The sequence below is a fragment of the Rhinolophus sinicus genome, linkage group LG02 (genome assembly GCF_036562045.2).
Source record: "Rhinolophus sinicus isolate RSC01 linkage group LG02, ASM3656204v1, whole genome shotgun sequence".
NCBI lineage: Eukaryota > Metazoa > Chordata > Mammalia > Chiroptera > Rhinolophidae > Rhinolophus > Rhinolophus sinicus.
The window spans coordinates 173303841-173326749 of NC_133752.1; the positions used below are offsets into that span (position 1 = coordinate 173303841).

A 22909-nucleotide genomic window follows, 5' to 3' on the forward strand; every position below is an offset into this window, starting at 1 on the left:
TTTAATAATATTTTTATTTAATTCAATATATCAAAAGTATGATCATTTCAATATGTAATCAACATAAAAATTGAGATATTCAACATTATTTTTCATACTAATTCTTGGAAACCTGGCCTATATGAGTATGTCACACTTACAGCACATCTCAATTTGGATTAGCCAAATTCAAGTGCTCAGTAGCCAACTATGGCTTCTGGCTACCATACTGGACAGGACAATTCTAGAAAATGGTAATGAGCAAGGAAAACTGCTTAATTTAATCAAAACCCAGAAACTCCAAGATTGGAAATATAGTATCTCAAGGGTCTGTAACAGACTTTAAAAATCACGAGTCCTAATATTCATCTGCATTTGAATCTTTTCTACAAATCAAGGCCTCACCCAGACTAGTGCTTGACTCACATTTCCAGGGATGATGAGTTCACTGCTTCCTGAGGCTAGCCAGTCTATTGGGGGACAATCTTAACTCAAAAATTCCTTGCTAAGAGTACAAACAGGTTGGTTTATAGTGGTTTGAAGAGCTTAGTTGGGTTTAGCCAATCTTAAGGGGTTAGTTGAGTTAGGAAGTATTGGGGGAGTTAAGAACTAAAAAATGGACGGTGAGGTGGGCATAGGAACTGTTAGACTGGAGGCTGAGGCTGACATCTGGTTCAAATCCTCAGCTACACAGCAAGAGTAACAGACAAAAACAAACTATGTATATATGCTAACTTCACTAATCTGGAGATAGAGTAATTTGGAGAATAATTTGAATTATGGTAAAACTTAAAATTTTTTTCACGGTAAAATAAAACATAATTGGGTCATACTTAATGAATGATATTCTGTGCATTAGGCTGTAATACAAATAACATTATCCTCAATCTTAAACTACTTTATCAAAAGAATTAATTTTCAGGCCCAGAAATGAAAGACACTTTCAAAGTCTTATTCCCTCTTGATTTTCTTTTAACCTTTTCCTTACTGGAAATCAGAGACAGAAAACTTAGTTTCAAATTGAGTAAAAATGACATCAACTGCCATATGATGCATTCTGACTGGGTGTCTCCTGAAATAATACATTTGTGCTGTATTTGCATTTCTTCTGTTTCTTTTTCCCCCTGTTGGTAGTGAGGTGTTCTTTTCCAGGCACCGTCGGCCTCCCGTCCTCCCCAATTCTACCTTGCCAAGGCAGGGGAAGGTGCATCCTCGCCAGGGCTCTTGCCAGCGCCTCCCTAGTACCTCTGGCCAGCAACCGGCGAAACGGCGCACCTTGGACATCCATTAACGTTTTATACTACATCTCTGTCCCTGCCGAGGCTTCTCCTGGTTGTTGTCCGCGGCCCCACGATCCCCTACCCGCCTGCACACTGTCAACCGCACTCGGGGAGAAATTTTTGAAACAGAAGCTCCGCCCACCCGCCTCCCTCCGGCTTCCACAAAACCAGCTAAACACCACACCTTGGGCCGCCGAAACGGGTTTCGTCACAAGAGCTGAGTAGTGTACTTTTCACAAGAAAACAAGTATCAAAAAAAAAAAAAATTCAAACTGCACTCACCGGCCAATGGGGAAGAAGCGGGCGGTGGGCGGAGGAAGTGCGGGGCGGGAGGGGCGGGCTGGGGCTGGTACCGCAGGGGATGCGTAAAAACGCGGCGGGCGCTCGGTTTGGGGCTTTTTTTTTTTTCCTCCAAAACCAGCTCTAGTGCGAGACTCCGCCTGTAGTTGCAGCCTCTCGGATCCACCTTAAATCTTCAGTGGACTCGGCGCAGGGGTCAGTGGGCGCAGCCAATGCCAATCAAGTTTACAACCACCAGCACGGGAGGGAAAAAAAAGAGAGGAAAAAAACAACCCTCAAGTTCTCCAGTCCCCACACTCACACGGACGCACGCACTTACACAAGCACACAAAAGGAAGGAGGGGGTGGGGGGAATAGGCGCGCGCGCGCGCGCTACAGCGCGCGCGAGAGGAAATGTTTGCAAAATGCTGGCTGGAGGCTCGGTGCCCGTGGCCCGAGCGCTCCGGGAAGGCGCGCGGGAAGCGCAGCCCAGCGCGAGCGCCATGATGGTGGCTGCGGTTCGGAGCCCATTTTCTGGCGGGGGAGCTGCAATGATGCAATCCTCCGGCCTCGGGTCCGGCCGCTCGCCTTCTCCCTGCCTTTTCTTCACGTTCCTTTGAGGCGCGTCGAAGTTTCGCGCCCAACACGCAGCGATTTCTTTTCGTATCTTTTAGTTTCTGATTCGTGCCTACTCTGTTTGCCCCCACGCGAGACAGGCCTGGTACGCGAGTGGGGACACACACAGGGACTTCAGTTTACCTGTAAACACATTTTCGGGGTCTGACTGAGGATGACCCCACCCCACCCCCACGCGAGCCGAGATCCCCGAGATTCTCCTCCCCGGCGGGGGGCGGGGGGTTCTAGCATGACCGTGGGCCCTCGTTCCCGTCTCCCCACACCACTTCGCTTGCAGGATTTTTACCTTAAATGTGGCGGGGAGGGAGGGGAGCGAGCGTAGGGTGTGGCTCAGGTGAAAGAGATGAAATTTTTAAACAAAATTCATAATCTGTAAAACAGATCGGAGAGCCTAGTTGAGCTCTTAAAACACCCTTTTCAATCTAAACAACCTTATTAAGAGCAAGTGTCGACACTAACGATGATGAAGATGAAATGGCGAAGGCAGCACTACACGGCCGCCAGAAAAGGTCGTTCCGCGGGGCCGAGGCGGTGGGCGCACCGTGGCCCGAAAGGCCGCCCACCCCACTCCGCTCCTGTTGATTTCCACGCTCCCCTCCGTCCCCCAATTATGCCCCCGGACCCACATTTTCCTAGTTCTTTCCTGCTCCAGTCCCCCGCGCTGGTCAGCGAGGGATGCGATGGGGAAACTTCGCAAAGCGAGTGAAAAGGAGGAAGCGACCCCCGCAAGCGGCGGTGGCGCTTGGCCCTTCTGCGAGACGCTGCGGCCCTTCTTGCCGCCAGCGAGCGGGGAAGCCTTTCGAAATGCGCGGGGCTGTGGATCATTGGAGCCCGGTGTGGGGGTGGGGGTGGGAGCGGGCTGCTGCCCTGGAGGGTCCACGAATTCAGAAAGATTCTCCCCTTCACTCATTTCCTCCCACCGCTCTGGAGCTGGCAGGATACTGATGCGGAGGGTCTGTGGAGAGGAATGGGGGCTTTCGCTTCTTTCTTAGCCCAGAGGAGAGAGGATGAGGGAGGCAAGTTTCTGAGAAACCGTCCAGCCCGTCTGCGCTGGCCTAGGCGCAGCCGCCCTCCATGGCCTTCTGGCGCCCCCGGCGCGGGAACTGCGCGCAGCGACCCAGGCCGTGCGGGAGCTGCAAGTTTCAGACCAGGAGCCAGATTTGATGGCCTTTTCGTCTCGAGGCGCCGGCCAGCCCGACCCCGCAACTGCGGCGGGGAGCGGACGCCGGGCTGCGGGGCCATTTGGGGAGACGACGGCGCATTGGCTCGGGTAGCGGACTCGGAATCGCGGGGACGCACTTGGAGACTTGACACAGAGTGTAATGGATCGACCCGGCGACTTAGGGACTGCGTTCCGGTGAACGTGCCTGGCGCAGCGAGCATCCACCACTTCCTGGCCCAGCACTCCTAAAATGCAATCTCTAAAAATTCACATTAAAGATGCCTCTTTATTAAAGGAAAATAGGGTACATGAAAATATTAAGAGGATTTTTTCCCTTTTGTTAGAGACACTTTTTTAAAAAATACCCATTTTGGCTCAGAGAAACTTTAATCTTATTTCATTATTTCCTGACTCAACTCCTTCCTCCCTGTTTTGAATTGTTTTTCTTGATTTCTCAGTGTCTTCTGAAAAACACTCTGTATGCGTGTTTTGAATAGAATCACAAAAACACCCTTTAGTCTTTAATTAAAATAATGTCTACTTGGAAGATGTAGCCCAGCAAAGGACCTACTTTTCTCTTCCCGGCAGCTGTAAGGTCAACCCTGCTGTAAAAAAAAAAAAAAAGTAACTTCGAGTCAAAATACGCTGAAATTATCTTGTTTAGAGCTCCTTTTGGGGTGCAACAATGTAAATGTAACTATTTGAGGGAAACAATTTAACCCAAATTCAGATTTTTTCGATTTAACCATTTGCAGATTCCTAGAGAAAATAATTTACTTTTACACCTTAACCACATTTTTGAAGTGTGAAATTACAGGAATCATTTTAGTAAATCTGACTTAAAAAATTTTTTTTAATTATTATTATTTAAGTAAAAAAATATCTCTCTCTGCTATGGGGATACAGGGACTCAAAACCCTCAGATTTGTTATTTAATGTTTTTGGTTGGGTAGATTACCTAGCAGGGAATTTAGACACTGAGGAATTTGTGTGTGATGACCAGTTTGGTTTGAAGAATACCGTTTTTATCTAAATTAGTGTGGAATGCATGCCAATTTCTAAAGGACTTATATATTTAAATATTTTGGACAAGAGGTGTGGATTAGATGGTCTGAACAATTGCTCTAACTCCTCACAACACTTTGCATGTGTAAATACAGAATTTAGAGAAGTCATCAATGTTACTTTCATTTTCAATCTTGCAAATGTGTGATCAGTGTACACTTATGCAAGAATTTCTGGTTCTGACATTCATATCCTAGAAGACATAAATATTTAAACTAATGGAGACTTTGACAATCTTATTTCTATGAATATGGGGCTTTTCCACTTTGTACTTCTAAAGCTTTGTCCACCCATACAGAAGTATGTGGAAAACAGTGACTACTATATCCAGAGCCATATAAACATCATCTGAGTTGTGGGCCTAAATTATCTCGACATTTGTCACTTCATATTATATTACTGTAAATATGAGTAGAATGCCAGGTCGAATGCCTCAAGCTTAGTAAAGTACAGCATAGTTCAACTCAATGAATAGCTATGGAAGTTTTCTTTATTGATTGTTTGATGTGTAACAATAATTGCTATCTTTTTCACACATTACAAAAAATTATACTTGGCTCAGTATGCAATCTTTTAAGCATAGCCATATTATTTAACAGAAGGGGGAAAAATCTATTCTACCCAATACAGCATTTACAAATGCACAAAACATGCCACTTTGGCTTGTATATTGCCTAGATTAAAAAAAAAATCTCTTTTTAACATAAATAAGTTAGTATAATTTTCAGTGTCTTTACAGAGTTATGTACACAGGTACACTTCAAATGGTTTTGTTTCATACACATACACAGGCAATGTAAAAATACTGTTTAAAGATGTAGTATCCATTTCACTTATAACATATGGACTCTTTTCTATACACTTTTGTAAAAACAATGTTCTTTGGACAAATTAACAAATAGAATGAAAAGTTTTAAATTTAAAATTATTTCATTATTTTTTATGTTAAATTACTTAACAGATTTTTTTTTTTTAAATATCCAATGATTTAGAATTATTTTGACCGTGTCTAAACAGCCCAAAGTGAAAAGAAAATTCAGAAATTTTCTCAGCACATCTGATAAAAATTAAATGGTCGAGTCCGAGCATTCAGAACTACCCCCATACACCTCCCAGATTTTTGCCCAGAATTACCTGCAGTGATTACCTATCTGCTAAATAATTAACTGGTAAATTCAAATTTTAAAGGGGTTTAGTGGGGAGCACGAAGAAGGATAGTTTTGTTATTTTTTTTAAAAAAGCCATTTGCTGCTACATAACGGAATCATCAGAGCTCCCAAATGAGACATAGCTTCATGTAAAAATAAACAGCAATTATTTGTAGCCAGTGTTCAAATTTGGAGGATTTTTACAATGAAGTATCAGTTCTCACTGAAAGGGACATTACATCTTTAAAGAAAACAATTCAACCCCTCCCCACAAACTGCTTCTCTTCATGCAAGTCTAATATTTTTCTCCTTGCTCTAAATTGAAGCGAGCTCTTCATACCCCCATGCCAATTCCTCAGCCCCACCCTGCCCTCCCTTCCCCAAAATTTATGTGCTACATAAAAGGTAAAAACTATATACACAGGTAGTACAATGAAGCAAATAAGGAAAAACCTAATTGCACAATGCTACATCCAACGCTTTTAGAGGCAGATCATTTAAGAGTGCCTAAAATTTTAGTGTTATGTTGTTCTTTTCAGTGCTTATACAGGACGTCCATTCCATGGAGTCAGGGATATGTATTTAAAATTTTTAATTTATATCTTCCTTGCTTCATCAAGCAATGATGTATCTGATAAACAAGGAAACATACTCTCAATTCTGCAAAAGAAACAAGAAGAAAGAATTAGGAGAATGCCACTAAAATAACATTACCAATAAAGTTCAGGAATTATTTTGTCACTGTCTTGGTTGGGAAATACGTGAGTGACAGAAATGTATGTACTAATAGTTGATGGTTGTAGTCTTCTCCATCCAACGTTTCCTTCACTGGATTTTTGCTCTCCTCTGTGTTGTGTACTTTTGTCTACAGCAGTGGTTCCCAATACTGCGCCCCCCCACCCACCACCCACCCCGCCCCGGGAGATTTGGAAATGTTTAGAGACATTTTTGCTTGTCATACTGGGGAAAAAGGGTACTTGCATCTAATTGGAGAGGCCAGAGGTGCTGCCAAACATTCGACAATGCACAGGACAGCCTCTCACAACAAAGAATTATTTGGCCCAAAATGTCAATAGTGCACAGGTTGAGAAAACTTGGTCTAGAGAACCGGTCTCAAACATGGTAGAAAAAAACAGAGATAGGAAAATTAAGAAACTGTAATACTTAAGAGTAGCAAAATTTCTATATTTGAAAAACAATTGAAAATATAACTTATAAAGGCTCTCCAAAGAAAATTCTATTAACACTTTTTTTTTTCAAAATATTCTAGTTTCTTAGTCATATGCAGAATATACACATGAATGCTTCTGCATAGGGCCTTACTACTATTTCTAGTATTCTTTGAACTGGCAATATTTACTAACAAATGCCTCTCTAAATCAGAATGGGACCAGGTCAAAATCCAGTAGGTCTGATTCACTCTGGCGCATCTGATGAGCCAGGCCACAAGTTTCAAACCAACAACGCCTGCAGATGGTAAGGTTGCGTCAGAACAATTTTTTATTCAATTTATTCAATTTTCCCACTACATATATAGCTATAATACAGAAGTTCTATAATGCCATTTTGTATAAGCTCTGAAAATATCAGATGTATGTAAAGAAGTTACATATGTGATTTAAAAACACAACAAATTTGAATCCCACCTTAATCCCTATGTCCTTTCATTTCTTTTTAGATGTTTATAAATGAGGATTTGAAAAGTTACTATCAATATGTATTAAGATCTCTTTATATGCTAGGCTATGAGTGTGTTTTGGGGGGAAAAAAAAAAAAAAGAAGTCCCAGTCTCTGTCTATAAGATGTTTACAGACTATTAATACACGTACTTTGGGGGGAAAAAAATATGTACTTTGATCTTTATGGATAGCCAATCCACGTAAAGTTGGCGGCTGAATTATTCAAATTAGCTATTCGTGTTGATCAGATTTTAGTAGATGGAAAAATCTCCACTTCCCTTGTGCGGGGCAGACCTATCCTGCCAGCCCTGATATCTACTATTCATTTCCCCTACAAATATCCAAATCATCCTGTTATAGTAAGATTAGCATACACATGCTGACGTGTTCCTGGATTGCTTACTTTGGCAGAGTTAATTTAACTTCTGCTTTGAAACTTTAGTGTTATCAGAAATTCTGTAGGAACCTTAGTATTTTGAAACTTTCTATTTTGGCTTTTTTTTTTAAATACAAAGGTTCCTTCTCTGTCCCCAGAACTTATAAGAACACAGGGAAAATGACCTTTTATGAAAATGATAAAGATAAAAGAACACAACATAGCTCTCTTTTCACATTTCTAACCATTTGATTAACCAAATATGAGCCATGTGTACCTAACAATGCCCTCAAAATTTAAATGTAATCATTCAGTTGCCATTTTTTCCATGTATGGCCCAAAAATGTGTTACTCCACTTAAACCTCTGGGAAATGAATTCTCATGAAGAGGAACTGAGACCACAGCCCAGCTCTTGTTCAGATGGGGAAAGACCCTATTGTTCCCAACATGTTTTGGTGGGGCTCACAGGAACTGACCGTCCTACTATCCACAGGGTCCTGATTACAAGTACTTGCCTGGAACACTTGCTCTAGTCCTTTCGTGTTTCAGGGGAAAATGATCTCAGGACGTGGAAACTGTTTAGAAATACAGTATCCCCACGGTGACTCCTAGCCATTCCTACTTTTTCGACTTCACAAAATATAAACAAAATAACAACCCACAGCTCTCATCCGCCAGCAACTAAGATGGGTATCTTGAGGTTTGAAAGGCCACGAGTTCCAGCAGCCCAATTCGGGTGTCAGTAATTTGCTCTTAGTAATCAACCCACCGAGCAGTTTACGTTTGACGTCTTCTGAGGCCTGGCTTCTTTGGCGTCTGCTCCACCGACCCCGCGTTCGGGGAAGCATCTGAAACATTTTCTTCTGTTCTGTTGGCTCTTTTGTTTTGAGGAGAGGCATCTAAGGACAAGAGGGAATTTTCAAAAGAACACACACAAGTAATCTTTATCAAAAAAACAATGGCTAACAAAAGTTGGCCCAGTAGTCAGGGGATGAAAAACCCACCACCTCCACCCACAATCCTGGACCCATCACTCTGAGTGGCCTTTAAGGGCACAAAATGAGGTTGTTTTCACAGAACAGTGTTTGCTACGCCCCAAAGCTCTCTCTCTCCATAGCGAAGAGGGAGGCCGCTGATAAACATCCCAACGTTGTCCAAACCTACTGCCGTGTAGACGGGGCGGGGGGGGGGGGGGGGGGGGAGGGGACAGCGATGTTTTCGCTTAGTGAAATTATCAGATAATACAATCTCAGGCCTCTGACTTACAAATCATAGACAGACAAGCAGTCAGATAGCACTCACAACCTAAGATTACGAAACTGGGTTCCCAAAAAGCTACATCAGAATACGCTGCAAACTGAGAGATTAAGACCCCCAAGCAGGCAAGGCGGTGCCCCAGACAGACATTTTATGGTTTTGAGAGGGTCATTACCGTCATTTGCAGGTCGCTTCCTTATCCCAGTGCACGGCTCGGCTAAGCCTGTCTGGCCGTCCGATGCATCAGTCTTTTGGTCTACCAAGTGTGTGTCCTCTGAGTTTGCCTGAGACCCAATTAAAGACACCGCCTGGCGGTTCCCGCTGACATCCTGACTCTCCTGCGCTGGCACCTTGCAGGCGTCTTTGGGTGGCCGCGGGGGTCTGGAGTAGAACTCGGGCACGCTGCTCTTTTCCACCTCCTGCCATTCGTATCTGCCCGGCAGGGGTTTGTGATTCTGAAAATCAAAATTCCACTTTCGCTGGCTTGCCTCTTCCATGTCTCGGCAGTGCTTCTCCAAGTCCCGGGTTAACTCTTCGTGATTCACCGGGCCGAAGAGGTTTCTGCAGGCGGAGGGTTTGGGGTACTCCGCCTGTCTGGCGTCCATCCGCTCCAGGCTAGGGCTCCCGTTAGACACTCGCACGTTTGACATCTTCCTCCTGAGTCTTTACGACCGCCTCTCGCGCGCTCTCGGAAAACAAAACCGAACAAAACAAAACGCCCCGACCCAGCCCGAACCCCTCTTATAAGTCCTGAGACTGCCCTAGGAGCCAACAAAAACAAACCCCAACAAGTAACTGGCGAGCGCCAGGAGCGCGCTGGGTCTGGGGAGGGGGTGAGAGGAAGCCCGGACTCGGCAGCCGAAAGTCTCCGCGGATCAAGTGTACCGGCGAGCGAGAGGGCGGGGAGGGGAGGGGAGAGGCAAGAGGCGGGGGTGGCAAAGCCCGTCCAAGTCCAGGCTGGTGCAAGCCCGCGGTCCCGCGAACCGAGCGGCTCTCCAAACCTTGCCGGCGTCGGAGTCTCCGGGCGGCGAGAAAGTGGGGAGAGGGGAGGGGAAGAAAAACACCCTGAAAAGACGAGCCCCCTTTTCTTAGTTGCCCAATATGGCGGTGGAAGGGAGGCTGACGAAGAAGAAAATGATTGACACTGCAAGTCTATTTAAACAGAGGAGGAGATCCATTGGTCGCGGCGCCGGGAGCCGCCCAGCCGAGGCTGGCGAGCGCGGCCTTAAGGTGGCCCCGGCGCGGTCCCGCCGCCTCCCCGCCTCCCCGAGCGCGCCGACTCCGAGAGCGCCGCCCGGAGATTGGCTGGTCGCGTGATTGCTGGAGGTCTACTGCTGCCAACAAACCTGCTCGAGCTGGCCTCGGAGAAATTAAAAATAAGACAAACAAGCTAGCCAAACGGCTGGGAAGCTGGGGAGGGGCCTGGGTGGCGGGGCCTTGGGTTCTGGTCCCCGCGCGGCGCTGGCGGGCGCGCGACGGTCCCGAAGCCCCGACCTCCCTCGCGTTCCTCGCCAGGGAAGCGAACGGGCTGGAGCAGAAGATCTCGAAGGTTGCTGGCCCCTCGATGTGTGCCTCGGTGGCGATCTAGTTTGCTCCGCACTGCGGGCAGCTGGGGGGCGGAGGCTGACGGTGGGAGCTCTGCCCGCAGCTGGTTTCTCACCCGCTGCACAAACTTCTCGCACTGCGGGGGAGGCGGAGAAGTATTGGCTGAGGGGCTGAGAGCCCCGGGTGAGCAGTGGTTAGCTCACCCCGAACCTTGGGATCTCTGCTGCTCTAGGGGATGCACAGGGGCTTAGGGAAGAAGCCAGGGCGAACGTCTTTCTACAAATTAGCCTGGAGTAGGCTCAGCATTTATAATACTGTATATTCTGAACCCAAGCTCTCCCTCAATAAAAGTCAGATTTCAAGATCAAAAACTCGCCTGGTCTCCCAAGTCCCTAATAAACTTGGATGATGTCTCAGACACATTTAGTTTCCAAAAGCGAAGTTACACCCCTGGCCCAGTTCTCGCTTCTCAAGCAGTTAAGGCAATTGACATGGGCTGCGTGCGGGAACTCGTCTCCTCGTTCTATTTTTCAGTTCTTTCCCCGATTGTAGCAGTTTCCTCTACCTTCGTCCCGCCGCCAAATGCTACAACTCCTTCCTCCACCTTTTTTTCCTACCTGATTCACTGCTCCCTCCCACCCAGAACAACAGTCAGACGCCAAGTGAATGCTTTTAGAGGGCTACAAGTAGTTGAAGGGTGAAAATACTCTGGAAGTCCAGATTATGAGGTGATTTATAAAACCTCCACAACCATGTCTTCACGGCAGATACTATTCAGGCATTGCTCTGCTCCCCCTTAGCAACCTGAAATTTACCTATCAATCTGGTCGTGAGCAGGGTAGCAGACGTTAAAACAGCATGGGCAGGGCTGTCAGATCTCAGACAAATCTCAAAGGGTCTTTAACCGCCTCACCACCACCCCACCCCAAAACACACACAATCTTGCTTTGGGCCAAAGTTAATACATTTTACTGGAAACTAATCTCATTCAGTTCTAATGGTCCACAGAAGCAATGTTGTCTTATGCATCCATGCTACAGATGAGTTTGAGTTTTTACTTGTTTTCTTAACTACATCGTTTGTCCACTCTGTGTGCTTGCCTCACCTCCTACACTCCAGAATGGTAGAGCAGGGAGGGACCTGCGGAACCCTGTAGTTCACCCATCTCTTTACTGCTGAGGAAACTGAGACGGAGAGGAGGGTTCCTATCCAGAGACACATATCCAGTCGGTAGCAGAGCCAGGATTAGACCACAGGTTTTCTCTCTTAGGCTGGTTCATTTTGTTTCTTTCTGATGGCCCCAACTGGCTCAAGTTTTTGTCTGGATTCACCTGTGCTGTAATCTGTGGGTCCTCCTCTCTTACAAGTGATGCACAATGGCTCCTTCTTGTGTCCTGGGCTGCCTGCAGATGTTTCCTTGATGTGGCCTGTGGGCACTGATATTTAAATGCAGCTGTCATTGGCCTTTGGTATCACCATCCACTAATTGCAGATTCCAAAAGGACAGGGGTGATACTCAAGAGAGCAGCGAGGAGACAGTGCCCAAAACGCGTTTCAAAGTTAGGACTTCCTTCCTGATGGACAGAAAATATTTCACCTGGGATCAAAATAGGGAGTCTCCTCTTCTGTATTTTTCTACATTTAATGCCCCTCTTAACATTGGATTGGAGAAGAGGGGGGAAAGGGATTCGACACTTAGGGTAGGCCTCAGTACCATAATTTATACCCCACCCCTGAAATTAGATCATTGTTGTCAACATTTTTAAAGTTGCTGGGCTACACAGGAATTCTACATTATATGTAAGCACATATTCACTTGCATTAATACACAAATTACCACATATATGTAAGTGGAGCTATTCTAGAGTATGACACCTTACCACAGTTTCATTTTATGCATGGAATTAATAGCCTACATAAAAGTGGAAAAGTAATACTTCTACCCCCTTACACACTGAATCTTTCTTCAGTTAATATGCAGCAGCACCATTTTGTTGCTTTGTTAATCTTGAAAAGTAAACGAGTCAGTCACGCCACCTTAAGACGTCTGGCTGCCAGCAGAAAGCCTGTGCTTACATCGACCTTGCTATGATCTAAAGTGTTTTGTTTACAGTCAAGGCACGGGAGATCTGCACAGCAAATAAAGAGAAGGCAGGCGTCTGCCGTAGTAGTGGTGAAGCGTGAAAAAAATACTATGGGTCCCTGCGGGAAGAAGGAACAGGAGATCAGAGCGCCATCCTCCTGCGCGCAGGAGGGGGCTGCAAAAGAGTTAGGCAGGGAGAAACATTTCGGATAAACAGTGACAAGGCGGAGCCTAGGTAGACGACAGAAAGTGCCATTCGGCACAGCTCTAAAATGGGCTTTGCTCCCCAAGACCCAGAATTTAGTCCTGGGTGATATTTTTGTTGTCATTTTCACTTTAAGTAGGTAGTTTCCTACTGAGAGCTGAGAAGTGTCACATAAGCCACCTAAGATTGCTGTCTCCTTCACAAGCTGAGGAGAGGAGCAAAGACCAAAATAACTTAAAAGAAAACACCTGTGTGGTACACAGTGTCCAAATAGGGTGGTTGGGCAAACAGTGGGGTTAGGGGCCTCCCAGCTGCAGTCCTTTCAGGGGATAGCTGAACAGCCCCCAGCGACTCTGCGACTGTACACATCGACAGTTGCCCCGCCCACCACAATTACACAATTTTAATCCTTCCTCTAGGATGTTTATAATGAGGCAGCTTTCACTCAATTTCATTATTCTCCTAAACCGACATATTTTTAGAAATTGGGAATTTACATCATCTGTTTCTGATGCTTTTCATTCAATTTAACAAATATTTATTGAACACCTTCTATTAATTTGCTTAATCTTACTTTCTTTCAACAAATATTTATTGAGTGCCTTTGATACGCCAGGCTATATCCTGGGGATGCAGAAGTAAACAAACAGATTTGAACTAGGATGAAGCTTGCATTCTAGTAGAGGGGGAGAGGAGACAGACAAGATAAATGAGGAAAGCATATATTATGTAAGGAGGTGATATGGAGAAACAATAAGCAGGGGAGAGGGAAAGAGAATGTTGCAAGCATCCCAATGTGAGAATAGTCTGGGAAGGCCCCATTGAGAAAGTGGCATTGGAGAGAAGCCCTGAGGAACTGAGAAAGCAAGCCAGGCCGATGTCTGGAGAAAGAGTGTCCCAATAAAGGGAACAGCAAATGCAAAGGCTCTGAGGTGGGATCTTGACTGATGTGCTCAAGGGGAAGCAAGGAGCAAGGGGAGAGAGGTCGTAGGAACATCCAATCATGCAGACCTAGGGAGGGTTTCTGTCACTGACTGAGTAATATGGAAAGCCACTGGGGCATTAGGAGGTGTTCAGCCGTGGAATGATGTGATCTTACTATGTGTAAAGTATTTCCCCAAGGCCTTATTCTCAGCAGCATGGGGAGTGAAAGGATGACAAGTTACAATCCCTGTCTTTAGGGCGTATACACCCAAAGACATAAGGGGACCATCATGTGCACAAAAAACTACAGAGGTAGAAAACAATACATGGATGAATGCAGGACAAAGATGGAGTATGAAGGAGGGAGAAAGAGGAAGGCTGTATAGGGGAGGTGACATGTGAGTCAAATCTTGAAGAATGAGAAAAATGTCAAGATTATAGGGATATATTGATAGGGGTGGTCATTGGGGGATGGTATCAGACAGTGGCAGGCCATAAATGGCATGCAATTAAAAAATATTTTATTCATAAGCAATGGGAACTGATGTTGCTTTTGGTGAAAATAATAACATGATCACTGAGCAAACTTATCTCCTGAACAAAGAGCAAGCCTAGACCCTGAGAGAGAGTCTCTAGGAACAGAGCTAAATGAAAAGCTGGGTAGACAGCCCATCATGGTGTTAATCCAAAAGTAGCTGAAAGTTGGGCAGAGTACTGGTGTGAGGCAAGCAGGTAGAGAAGTATGGGCCCCAAGACCAGGATGAAATGGTTTGGAACAGAGAGTGGGAGGCAGTCTGGTGTGATCCCCTAAGCTACAAAGGCTTAGAAGTAGATGCCTTGTATGCGGTGCTCACAGCCTTGACAGTGAGTAGAGAGGTAACTGTTAAGGTGCCCAAGGTGTCTTGGACAATCAGACCTTTGTGTTTGCAAGTGGCACCTAACAGCAGAGTAAAGGGTGGGTGTGATGAGCCTCTGCAGGGCTAACACAGGGAGGTAATTTGGGAGGCTGATTGTATTTGCTCAAGCAAGAGATACAACAGCCTTAAGCAGTGCTGTGGAGGAAGGAAAGGAATGAATGTGGGGTTTCTTAGGTAGTTAGAACAGATAAGGGTGTCAGGGAGAGAGGGAGGAATGGAGTATGACTTTAAGGACCCAAGCTTGGGTATTTTAACTAGAGAGGTAGGATGTAATAGAGACTGCTAGCTGTCCATCAAAATCCATCTCGTCTTCTTCAAAAATACAACTGAGCATACAGCTGCCTAGCTACATGAAATTTCTCAGCTTCTTTAGCAGTTAGACATGACCTGGTGATTAAGTATTTTCCAACAGAATATAATAACTGTGGTATGTGTCTTCTAGGCCTAGTGCAGAAAAATCTGTCACATGACCCTTCCACTTCTGCCTCTTTCCCCCTTTCCCATGGGCTGTAAAGGTGACTACTAGTGCAACCTCAGAAGCCACATGTTGAAGATGAAAGAGCCACCATCAGTCTGGGTCTCTGACCTGATCTGAGAGAAAAAAAATAAATTTCTGTTTTGTTGATCCATTACATTTTGCATCCATTTGTCATAACATTTTACAGTCAAGCCTAACTAATACAGAGGAAAAGTTTGGGAGACAGGAAATAGGGACGATTAAGAATTGGGCCTAATACAGTCAGGATATGCATTGAAATTAATTGGATCCCTAAGCAAAGAAAGAATGAGAAGTTACGTTCCTTAAGAGGGCAACAGAGATAATATTGGAGATGTGACTCTGACACATAGTGTGAAGGGATGCAGCTCTCTGAGACCCGTCCATATTTGCAAATGTGCCATAAACCGTATGGCCAGGTCAGATCCTGAGTAGATAAAGATTACAAAAGTAAGGGACTAAGGAGGCATATGGTGTTCTCAGTGTTTTTATGTCAGACTCGAGGTGTGCAACATTCACTGTCCCACACTCCCTTCTCTGTCTGTTCCCTTAGCCTCTTCTGCTGAGCGACAGCAGATTATATGACACTGTTCCCATTCCCTTCCTGAAGCTGACAAGATGAGGAGAGAGATGTTTCTGTGACCCAAACTGGGCTAAACAAATTCTTTCTCCTGAACATCTGGAACCAGGTCTCAGAAACTTCAATTAGTAAACTGTAAATTAGAGATTAATAATGTAATATAGATTTGGGATTGATTATAGATTATAGATTATTTAAGAAAGCTGTGTTCAGGCCATGTGTTATAGCAAAGCAGATAAAGACTGTAGTGTCAGAAGAAGGAAAAGAACATGTGAAGAGGGGCAGAGAAGAGAGACCACAGGTTTTAGAAAGATAGATAACCTTTAGTAACCAAAGACTCCCCAGTTTCTAGATCCTGCAGTTCATGAGGTTCCACTCCCTGCACTTAAGTTACATGGAACAGCCCTGTGCATATAAAACAATTTCCCCCTTTGCTCCAACCCAGTTTGTTATAGGTTTCTGTTTCAGTTAGTTGAACTCAAGACATCCCTGATGAACACAACACATATTTGAAAGCAGCTTCTCTGCTGTCATCACATTTGATCCCCAAAAGACCCCAGTTGTGAGACAAATGCCATTATCTGCTCTTGCTTATGGAGAACTGGGATAGAGAAGGCTGAGTGTTCCAAAGCCACAAGAGAGAATAAAAAAGGCACAAGGAACAGTGTGCCTGCTCTTCTGAAGCTGAGTCAGAGTGCATTGTGATAATTCTTGTAGGAGATGCAATAACTAGGTGAGTTTGCAAATGATTTGGAGGCATCATTGGCATAATTTACCTATAATGTACTATTCATAAAAAGAATGTTCTGGGGGAAATGAGATTCAAATTCCTGGAAGGAAAAATAGCATCTTTGAAAGAAACTGGATTCAAGAACAGTTTAAAATGGATCTAGTGGGGTCACACTTAAAAAAAAAAAAACTGCATCAGGCATTTTTACTTAGAGAAAAATCTTCATTTTTAAGTAAAATACAGTAAGTTAATGCAGGTTTACCAGTATTTCTGGTTTCACAGGAAATAAATAATAGGAACTAAATAGCAAAACCTGGGTTCATGACCACATAAGTGATCTAATTTCCATGATTGAACCTAAGTGGACAACTTCTGTGAGTAGAATATGGAATTTGAAACTAAATTCACACGATCAATGCACTGTTGTTAACTACATTCTATTCTTTACATTGAAAAAACATGGAGAAAACCTCCATCAATTCTGATCTCAGTCTTCAGTTTACATAAACTTACCCCTAAAAAAACCTGGAAACTGCCCATTTTCTGCTCCCGACCACTCTCTGAATAATTGTTCACATGAATATTTGTTAATTCCTTCATTCATTAAATTTTTAATGAGGCCTTACCAGATGCCAAACTCTCTGGGGACACAGCAGAAAACAAAGATAGCCAAAGTCCCTGCTTTCATGGAATAGAGCTTACATTCAAGTGTGGAAGGCACACAATACACAAATAAATAAGCATAGTATGTCATGTTGTTATAAGTGCCAAAAAGAAAAATAAACTAGTTGAGGGTGCAGAGAGTAATGAAGGCAGATGCTATATTAACTGGAAAGGACTCTCTAATAAAGGGTATTTGAGTAGAGACCTGACTGAAATGAGGGCATGGACCATGTAATTTTCTGTGTTCCAGAAATAGAATAAGTAGGGACTGAGAGGTAGGGGATGACATCAGAGAGGAAGTAGGAGCCCAAATCATGTAAACGTTATTAGTCATGATAAAGACTGAATTTTATTCTGATGAAGGGAAGCTATCTTTGAGCAGAGTTTTTATCTGACTTCGGTTAACTTTGATCACTTTGACGGCTGAGTGGAAAGTATTTCAAAGAGGCAAGAAAGACGTAGGGAGACCAGTTAGCAGACCACTGACGTAATCTAAAAAGAGGTCATGCTGCCTCAGACCAGGGTGGTAGTGGTTTAGGTAGAAAGAAGGGTAGAGTTGATAGATGTGTTTTTAAAGATACAGCTAACAGCATTTGCTGAAGGATTGGAAGTAGAGTGTGTATATGAGAGGGAGCAGTCCGTAATGACTCCAAGGCTTTTTGGCCTAAGCAACTGAAGAAAGGTATGGCAATTTCCTGAGATGGGATTGACTGAAGGATGAACACATTTTGCTTTGTGTGTGTTAAGTTTGAGACACCCAGGGACATCTGAATGCAGATGTTGAATAAACAGTTGTACATATACGTCTGGAATTGAGGGGAGAGAAGTTTGTGTTGGAGATACAAATTTGGAAATTTTCAGCATTTAGATCATATTAAAGCGACGGGACTGGATAAGACCACCAAGGGAGTGAGTTTAGACAGAGAAGAGAAGAGAAGAGTCTGAGCAGTAAGGAGGACTTAGGGTACTACAACTTGTAGAAATCAAGAAGATGGGAAGCATCTAGGCAAAGAGACTGGAAAGGAGCCACCAATGGAGTGGAGGAGAGCTGAGAGGTGACCCAGAGACCAAGTAAAAGAAAGTGCTTCAAGGAGAAGAGAGAGAGCAAGTGGTTCAAATGTTGCTGTCAAGTAAGGTCAAGTAAGATGAAGACTGGATTTGTCCATGGAGGTCTCATTGACATTCTTGATAAGAGTACTTTTGCTAGAGTGGAGGATATGAAAGCCTGACTGGGGTGGACTAAAAAGAGAGAAAGTCATGTATATCCATGTTGTATACCCACATGAATAAAATGTGCACGAATACACCTAGTCTAAATAGAGTAGCTAGGTTCTCATATCAGGAAACCAGTCTGGAAGCAGGCCAGGGGTGAGGTCTGGGAATTGACTGATGGGTGAGTAAGCAAATTAAAAAGGTGCTACACATTAACTATCTTCTCTACTTGTTTCATAGTGGTTACACACTGCTTCCATCGATACCTTTTCTTAACAATTTATTTAATTCCTAAATTTACTAAACATCAATTTATACAATTTAATAATTGTACAATACATAATAAATTTAAACAATCTAATTCATTTATTTATTACATTTATTTTTTAAATAAATTCCTAAAAATTGTCATGTCAACAAATTACCTTAAACCTCTTTGAAAGGAAATCACTTTTGAAGAATGTGCTGAGAATTAGCTTTGCCTGTGAGTCTCATATTTCAACTGGCTAATGTTCTGCTTAGAAAATCATTGTAGAACAGTATCTTCTGTTCCCACCATAATAGACTGTCTTACTTGCGAAATAAACAGTGTAAGACTTTATTATAAATTATTCTCAAATTAAAAGGGCAAGAAGTTATATTTCTACTTATTCTTGGCAAAAAGCCTTTCCTTATGCTGTCATAATGGTATTTTTCTCCAAACCTCAAGAATCTGCTTAGGGTCTTCCAATATCAGTGGAACAATTATATCTGCAGAGTCAAATGTAATTTGTTGCCTTTTTTCTTCAGGCAAAATGTAATGAGATTACATTTCTGACCTAGAATGTTCCAGAATATTTCCTTCTCTTCCTTTACTAAAGAAACAGAAACATCCAGAATAGTTCAGCCCTCTGTGGCCGCATAAGGACAGAAGATGTAATTCCCCCACAGAGCATTTGCAAAGCAGGACTGTAATTGACCAGCCGCACAGGAGGGCAGCACGAGGCCAGGACTGTCAGCTTGAACTAACCCTGCAAACATTCCAAACTACAACCATATTTATGATCTAGTCTTCTAAATGCATACACAAGAGTTTGAATACCCACCACATGTAATTGAGCTCTACATTTGCGAAGATTCTACCTATTCAACATTTTCAGATTATTTTAATACATTACTCACATAATCTGAATTTAACAGTTATTTGATCATAGCAGAGTGCTTTAGCAATCATTTGTGCAGTCAAGGAAAGTATTGTAACCCTTCACAAGTCAGGAGGTACAAATAAAGATAAAAGGTGACTTGTCTATGGTCAGTCGCAAGTAGGTGCCAAAGTCAAGATATCAGCCTAAACCTGATCATTTTTTGCTAAACCTAACTCTTTCAGAAAGATACCTTCCCACACACAAACACATACACTGCCTCTGTGACATACTCACCTTGACTTCAGGTATAAATCTACAGTCTTTAACTTTTTTGAATCCTCCAGTGAGGCCAATTTTGACCCTCTAAACAAAATAAATACAAAGTAGGTAGCAACCAATAGATATTGGCAAATATACACATGCCAGTGAAGACCAAAGAGATCGCTCCCACTGCATTCTATTAGGGGGTCCTAGATATGGCAGTCATAGAACGCATCAGTCTACAGCCCCTTCCAAGAGAAAGTGCCCCATCCCCATACAAGGAAGGGCATGGGCTCTTGACCAAGAGCTGTGGTTTTTGATGGGGCCTGGTTCAGACAGCTCTGCCCAAAAGAAGGAAGATGGTTATTAGCTAATCCAATCTTACAATCTCACTCAAGAATTAGGACTGGGAAGTACAATAAGAACCACAAGGTCATAGTGAAAGAGAACAGACAGATACAGAGAAAAGACATGTAGGGACCCCTTGTCACTATGTGCTGGAATGATACAGGCCATGGCAAAGGTGTCTACAACTCCAACGTGCCAAATTAACTTTTAATTCCCATTTACATGTGGCCCTTTGAGGGCCCCATAGTTTGGCTTTCCATGTTCTAAGGACTTGGCAATATGGCTTAGATCCTGTCACACATGTGAACACCCATGCACACACATTTCACGCCTTACTTAGGTAACAAAGGAGACTATTTCTTACAGCCAAAAGACCTTACTCAATCACCACTTAATCAGAGATTGGTTCAAATTATGTAACAGATACTCTCGATAACCAATATAAGAACATATTCAATCCCAACCAAGCTCACATGGAACATGTGATTGTTTTATCAGAGCTGTACTTCACTCACTCACGTATCTACTGGTTACCTACACTGTGTCAGGCATTATGTGGGTGCTGGAGTCATAGAGACAAATAAGCAATAGAGACAAATAAGTATTAGAGGGGCTCCCAGCTCAGTGGGAAAGGCATAGGAACATGATATAAGAATGGAAATAAATAATAGAAAACTTAGGGAAATTGCATACTGACTGACTAAATTGTAAATTCTCTTTTTGCTTCTAAGTCATACTAATGAAGCTCTTCTAAGTCTAGTTTATCAGTCAACATGAGATTTTTGTCAGTATATTGCACACCCAAGTGAAAAGACCAGAATTAAATCATTGTTCTCAAATGCCTCGATTACTGAGACAAAGAATGATATAATTAGATGGACAGGATTAGCAGTTACTAAGCTCATCATAACTATTACTTAATATGAATGCTGGCTTCTCGGGCTTTTAAATGTGGTTATGATGTTTTAGACTTAAAAATTAGACATCTCTTACTGAGCTCTTGTTTTCAGCAATTATCAAAATGGAGAAGTAAGGAAAACATTAGGAGTTTAACACTTTTAGAGGAGGAAAGGAGAAAGGCACTGAAGGGGGGAATGAAGGAGACCCAGAAAACCAGTCTTTTAAAATATGAGTCTTTGCGAGAACATGGATGGATCTTGAGATTATCATGCTAAGTGAAATAAGTCAGACAGAAAAAGTCGAGAACTGTATGACGTCACTCATACGTGGGATATAAAACTGAAAGCAACAAACAAACAAGAAAAAGAAACAAAAACTCATAGACACAGATAACAGTTTACTGAATACCAGAGAGTAAGCGGGAGGGGGTGTAAAAGAGGGAAGAGGAGGCTAAATATGTATATGGTGATGGAAAGAGTACTGACTCTGGGTGGTGAATATACAATGCAATATATAGATGATGCATTTTAGAAATGTACACCTGAAACCTATATAATTTTACTAACCAATGTTACCCCAATAAATTTAATAAATAAAAACATAAAAAATAAAACATGAGTCATCACTACGTGGATCCAGATTTATGATAGGTCTATATTTACTGTGGATTAGTCATAGTCACATATAACAAATTTTTAAAAATCCACCAGTACATACTCTAACTGCTTAATCTGATTTTCTAATACTATTCTATACAGGGGGTTCTGTTGTATGTTTTTTTAAGTACTAGAGATTTGAATCAAATACGAACTTACACTTTAAATTTTAGAAATATTCTATTATTTAAATCATTTTAGGATAGATATAATACAATTAAATTCAACAAATACTTAAATGTGCCTAAAAAGTGAGTAAAATATAATCACTGTCTTCAATAGGGAGAGCTTTATTCTATATATAAAAATTAAACAAAGAGACAATAACATTTATACAAGGCCAAATATGTGTGCTATAAAAAGATGGTATAAGCAAAGTGCTATGAAGTTTCTAGAGATCAGAGGAGTGACTAAAGAGGTTGCTTTTGACATGAATCTTAAGAACCCAATAGATTTTAACTGGGAGAGGGGGGGTAATTGAGTTAACCAAATGGGACAATTTACTAAATGTTAACGTGGTGACTAGAACAGTCATCTTATTTCCGTTATTGTTCATTGACAGTGTCCAAAATAGCCCATAATCATATACCAACCCTTTAAAACTATTAGATTGGAATTCTCCTTCCCTTTTGCCTACTGGCAGTCCTATCTCTCACAATAAAAGCGTTATATGCCAGATAAAAGCATTATTAGCTCATATGCAATTGGTAAATGGGGAAATAATGTCAATATAATTCAGAAATTACATTTCTTCATTATTTTCCCCAGCATACACATTTTGAGGAATCAGGGCCTTCTCAAAATTAAATAGAAAACCGTAGCAACATAAAGACCTTAAGGGGGAAAAAAAAGAAAATTCTTCAGGAGTACTTTCCTTTAATGCAAATAGAGGCTTGTTTAGAGGCTTGATTAAGCTTTTCACAGTATTTTCTGCTGAAGCTGCAATGTAAATGAAGGTGTAAAATCATTTTCGTGTGTGTGTGTGTGTGTGTGTGTGTGTGTGTGTGTGTGTGCATGTGTGTGTGGTGGGCTGATTGATCAAGAAGGCTAAATTCTGGATCAGATTTTTAATTTTGATGAAACTGCTTTTAATTAGAAGCCCTCAAGGATCTATTTGTCCAAGGAGGAAGCATATTTACAGGGTTAAAGGTTCTAAAGTAGTGCAGTTTATTAGAAATATGAAACATACCCAATTTAAAGTTTTCTAGTAGCCACATTTTTTCAAAGTAAAAAGAAACAGGTGAAATCACATTTCAACATGTAATCAATATAAAAACTATGGATATTTTACATTCTTGTTTTCCATACTAAGTCTGGTGTATATTTTGCATTTACAGCATATCTCAATTTGGAGTAGCATATTTAAATGCTCAATAATCACATATGGTTAGTGGCTACCATAT

The 22909-nt window shown here is 42.6% G+C and overlaps 2 protein-coding genes across 3 annotated transcripts in view; both read right to left on the reverse strand.

The window, feature by feature from the left end:
• APOLD1 (apolipoprotein L domain containing 1) overlaps nt 1-1390 on the reverse strand; it is a 40438-nt gene extending 39048 nt beyond the window's left edge. For both annotated transcript variants that reach the window (XM_019744795.2, XM_019744790.2), the window contains exon 1: nt 1165-1390. The gene's annotated coding sequence lies outside the window, so the exon portion shown is untranslated. The remainder of the gene's footprint in view (nt 1-1164) is intronic.
• Nucleotides 1391-4873: 3483 nt separating this feature from the next.
• CDKN1B (cyclin dependent kinase inhibitor 1B) lies at nt 4874-10408 on the reverse strand. Its single transcript, XM_019744772.2, has 3 exons — nt 9038-10408; nt 8375-8504; nt 4874-6209 (listed from the first exon to the last, which is right to left on the reverse strand). Exons 1-2 carry the CDS (start codon nt 9510-9512, stop codon nt 8383-8385), a joined length of 597 nt encoding a protein of 198 aa, XP_019600331.2. The 5' UTR covers nt 9513-10408; the 3' UTR covers nt 4874-6209; nt 8375-8382.
• Between the last annotated feature and the right edge of the window lie 12501 nt (nt 10409-22909).

What these genes read in the sequence shown, in the direction of transcription:
- CDKN1B (XM_019744772.2), bottom strand. Translation starts at nt 9,512, where the DNA reads ATGTCAAACGTGCGAGTGTCTAACGGGAGCCCTAGCCTGGAGCGGATG. An exon ending in GAAGCGACCTGCAAATGACG is followed by an intron (nt 8,505 to 9,037) that starts GTAATGACCCTC and finishes TCTTGTCCTTAG; the next exon opens with ATGCCTCTCCTCAAAACAAA.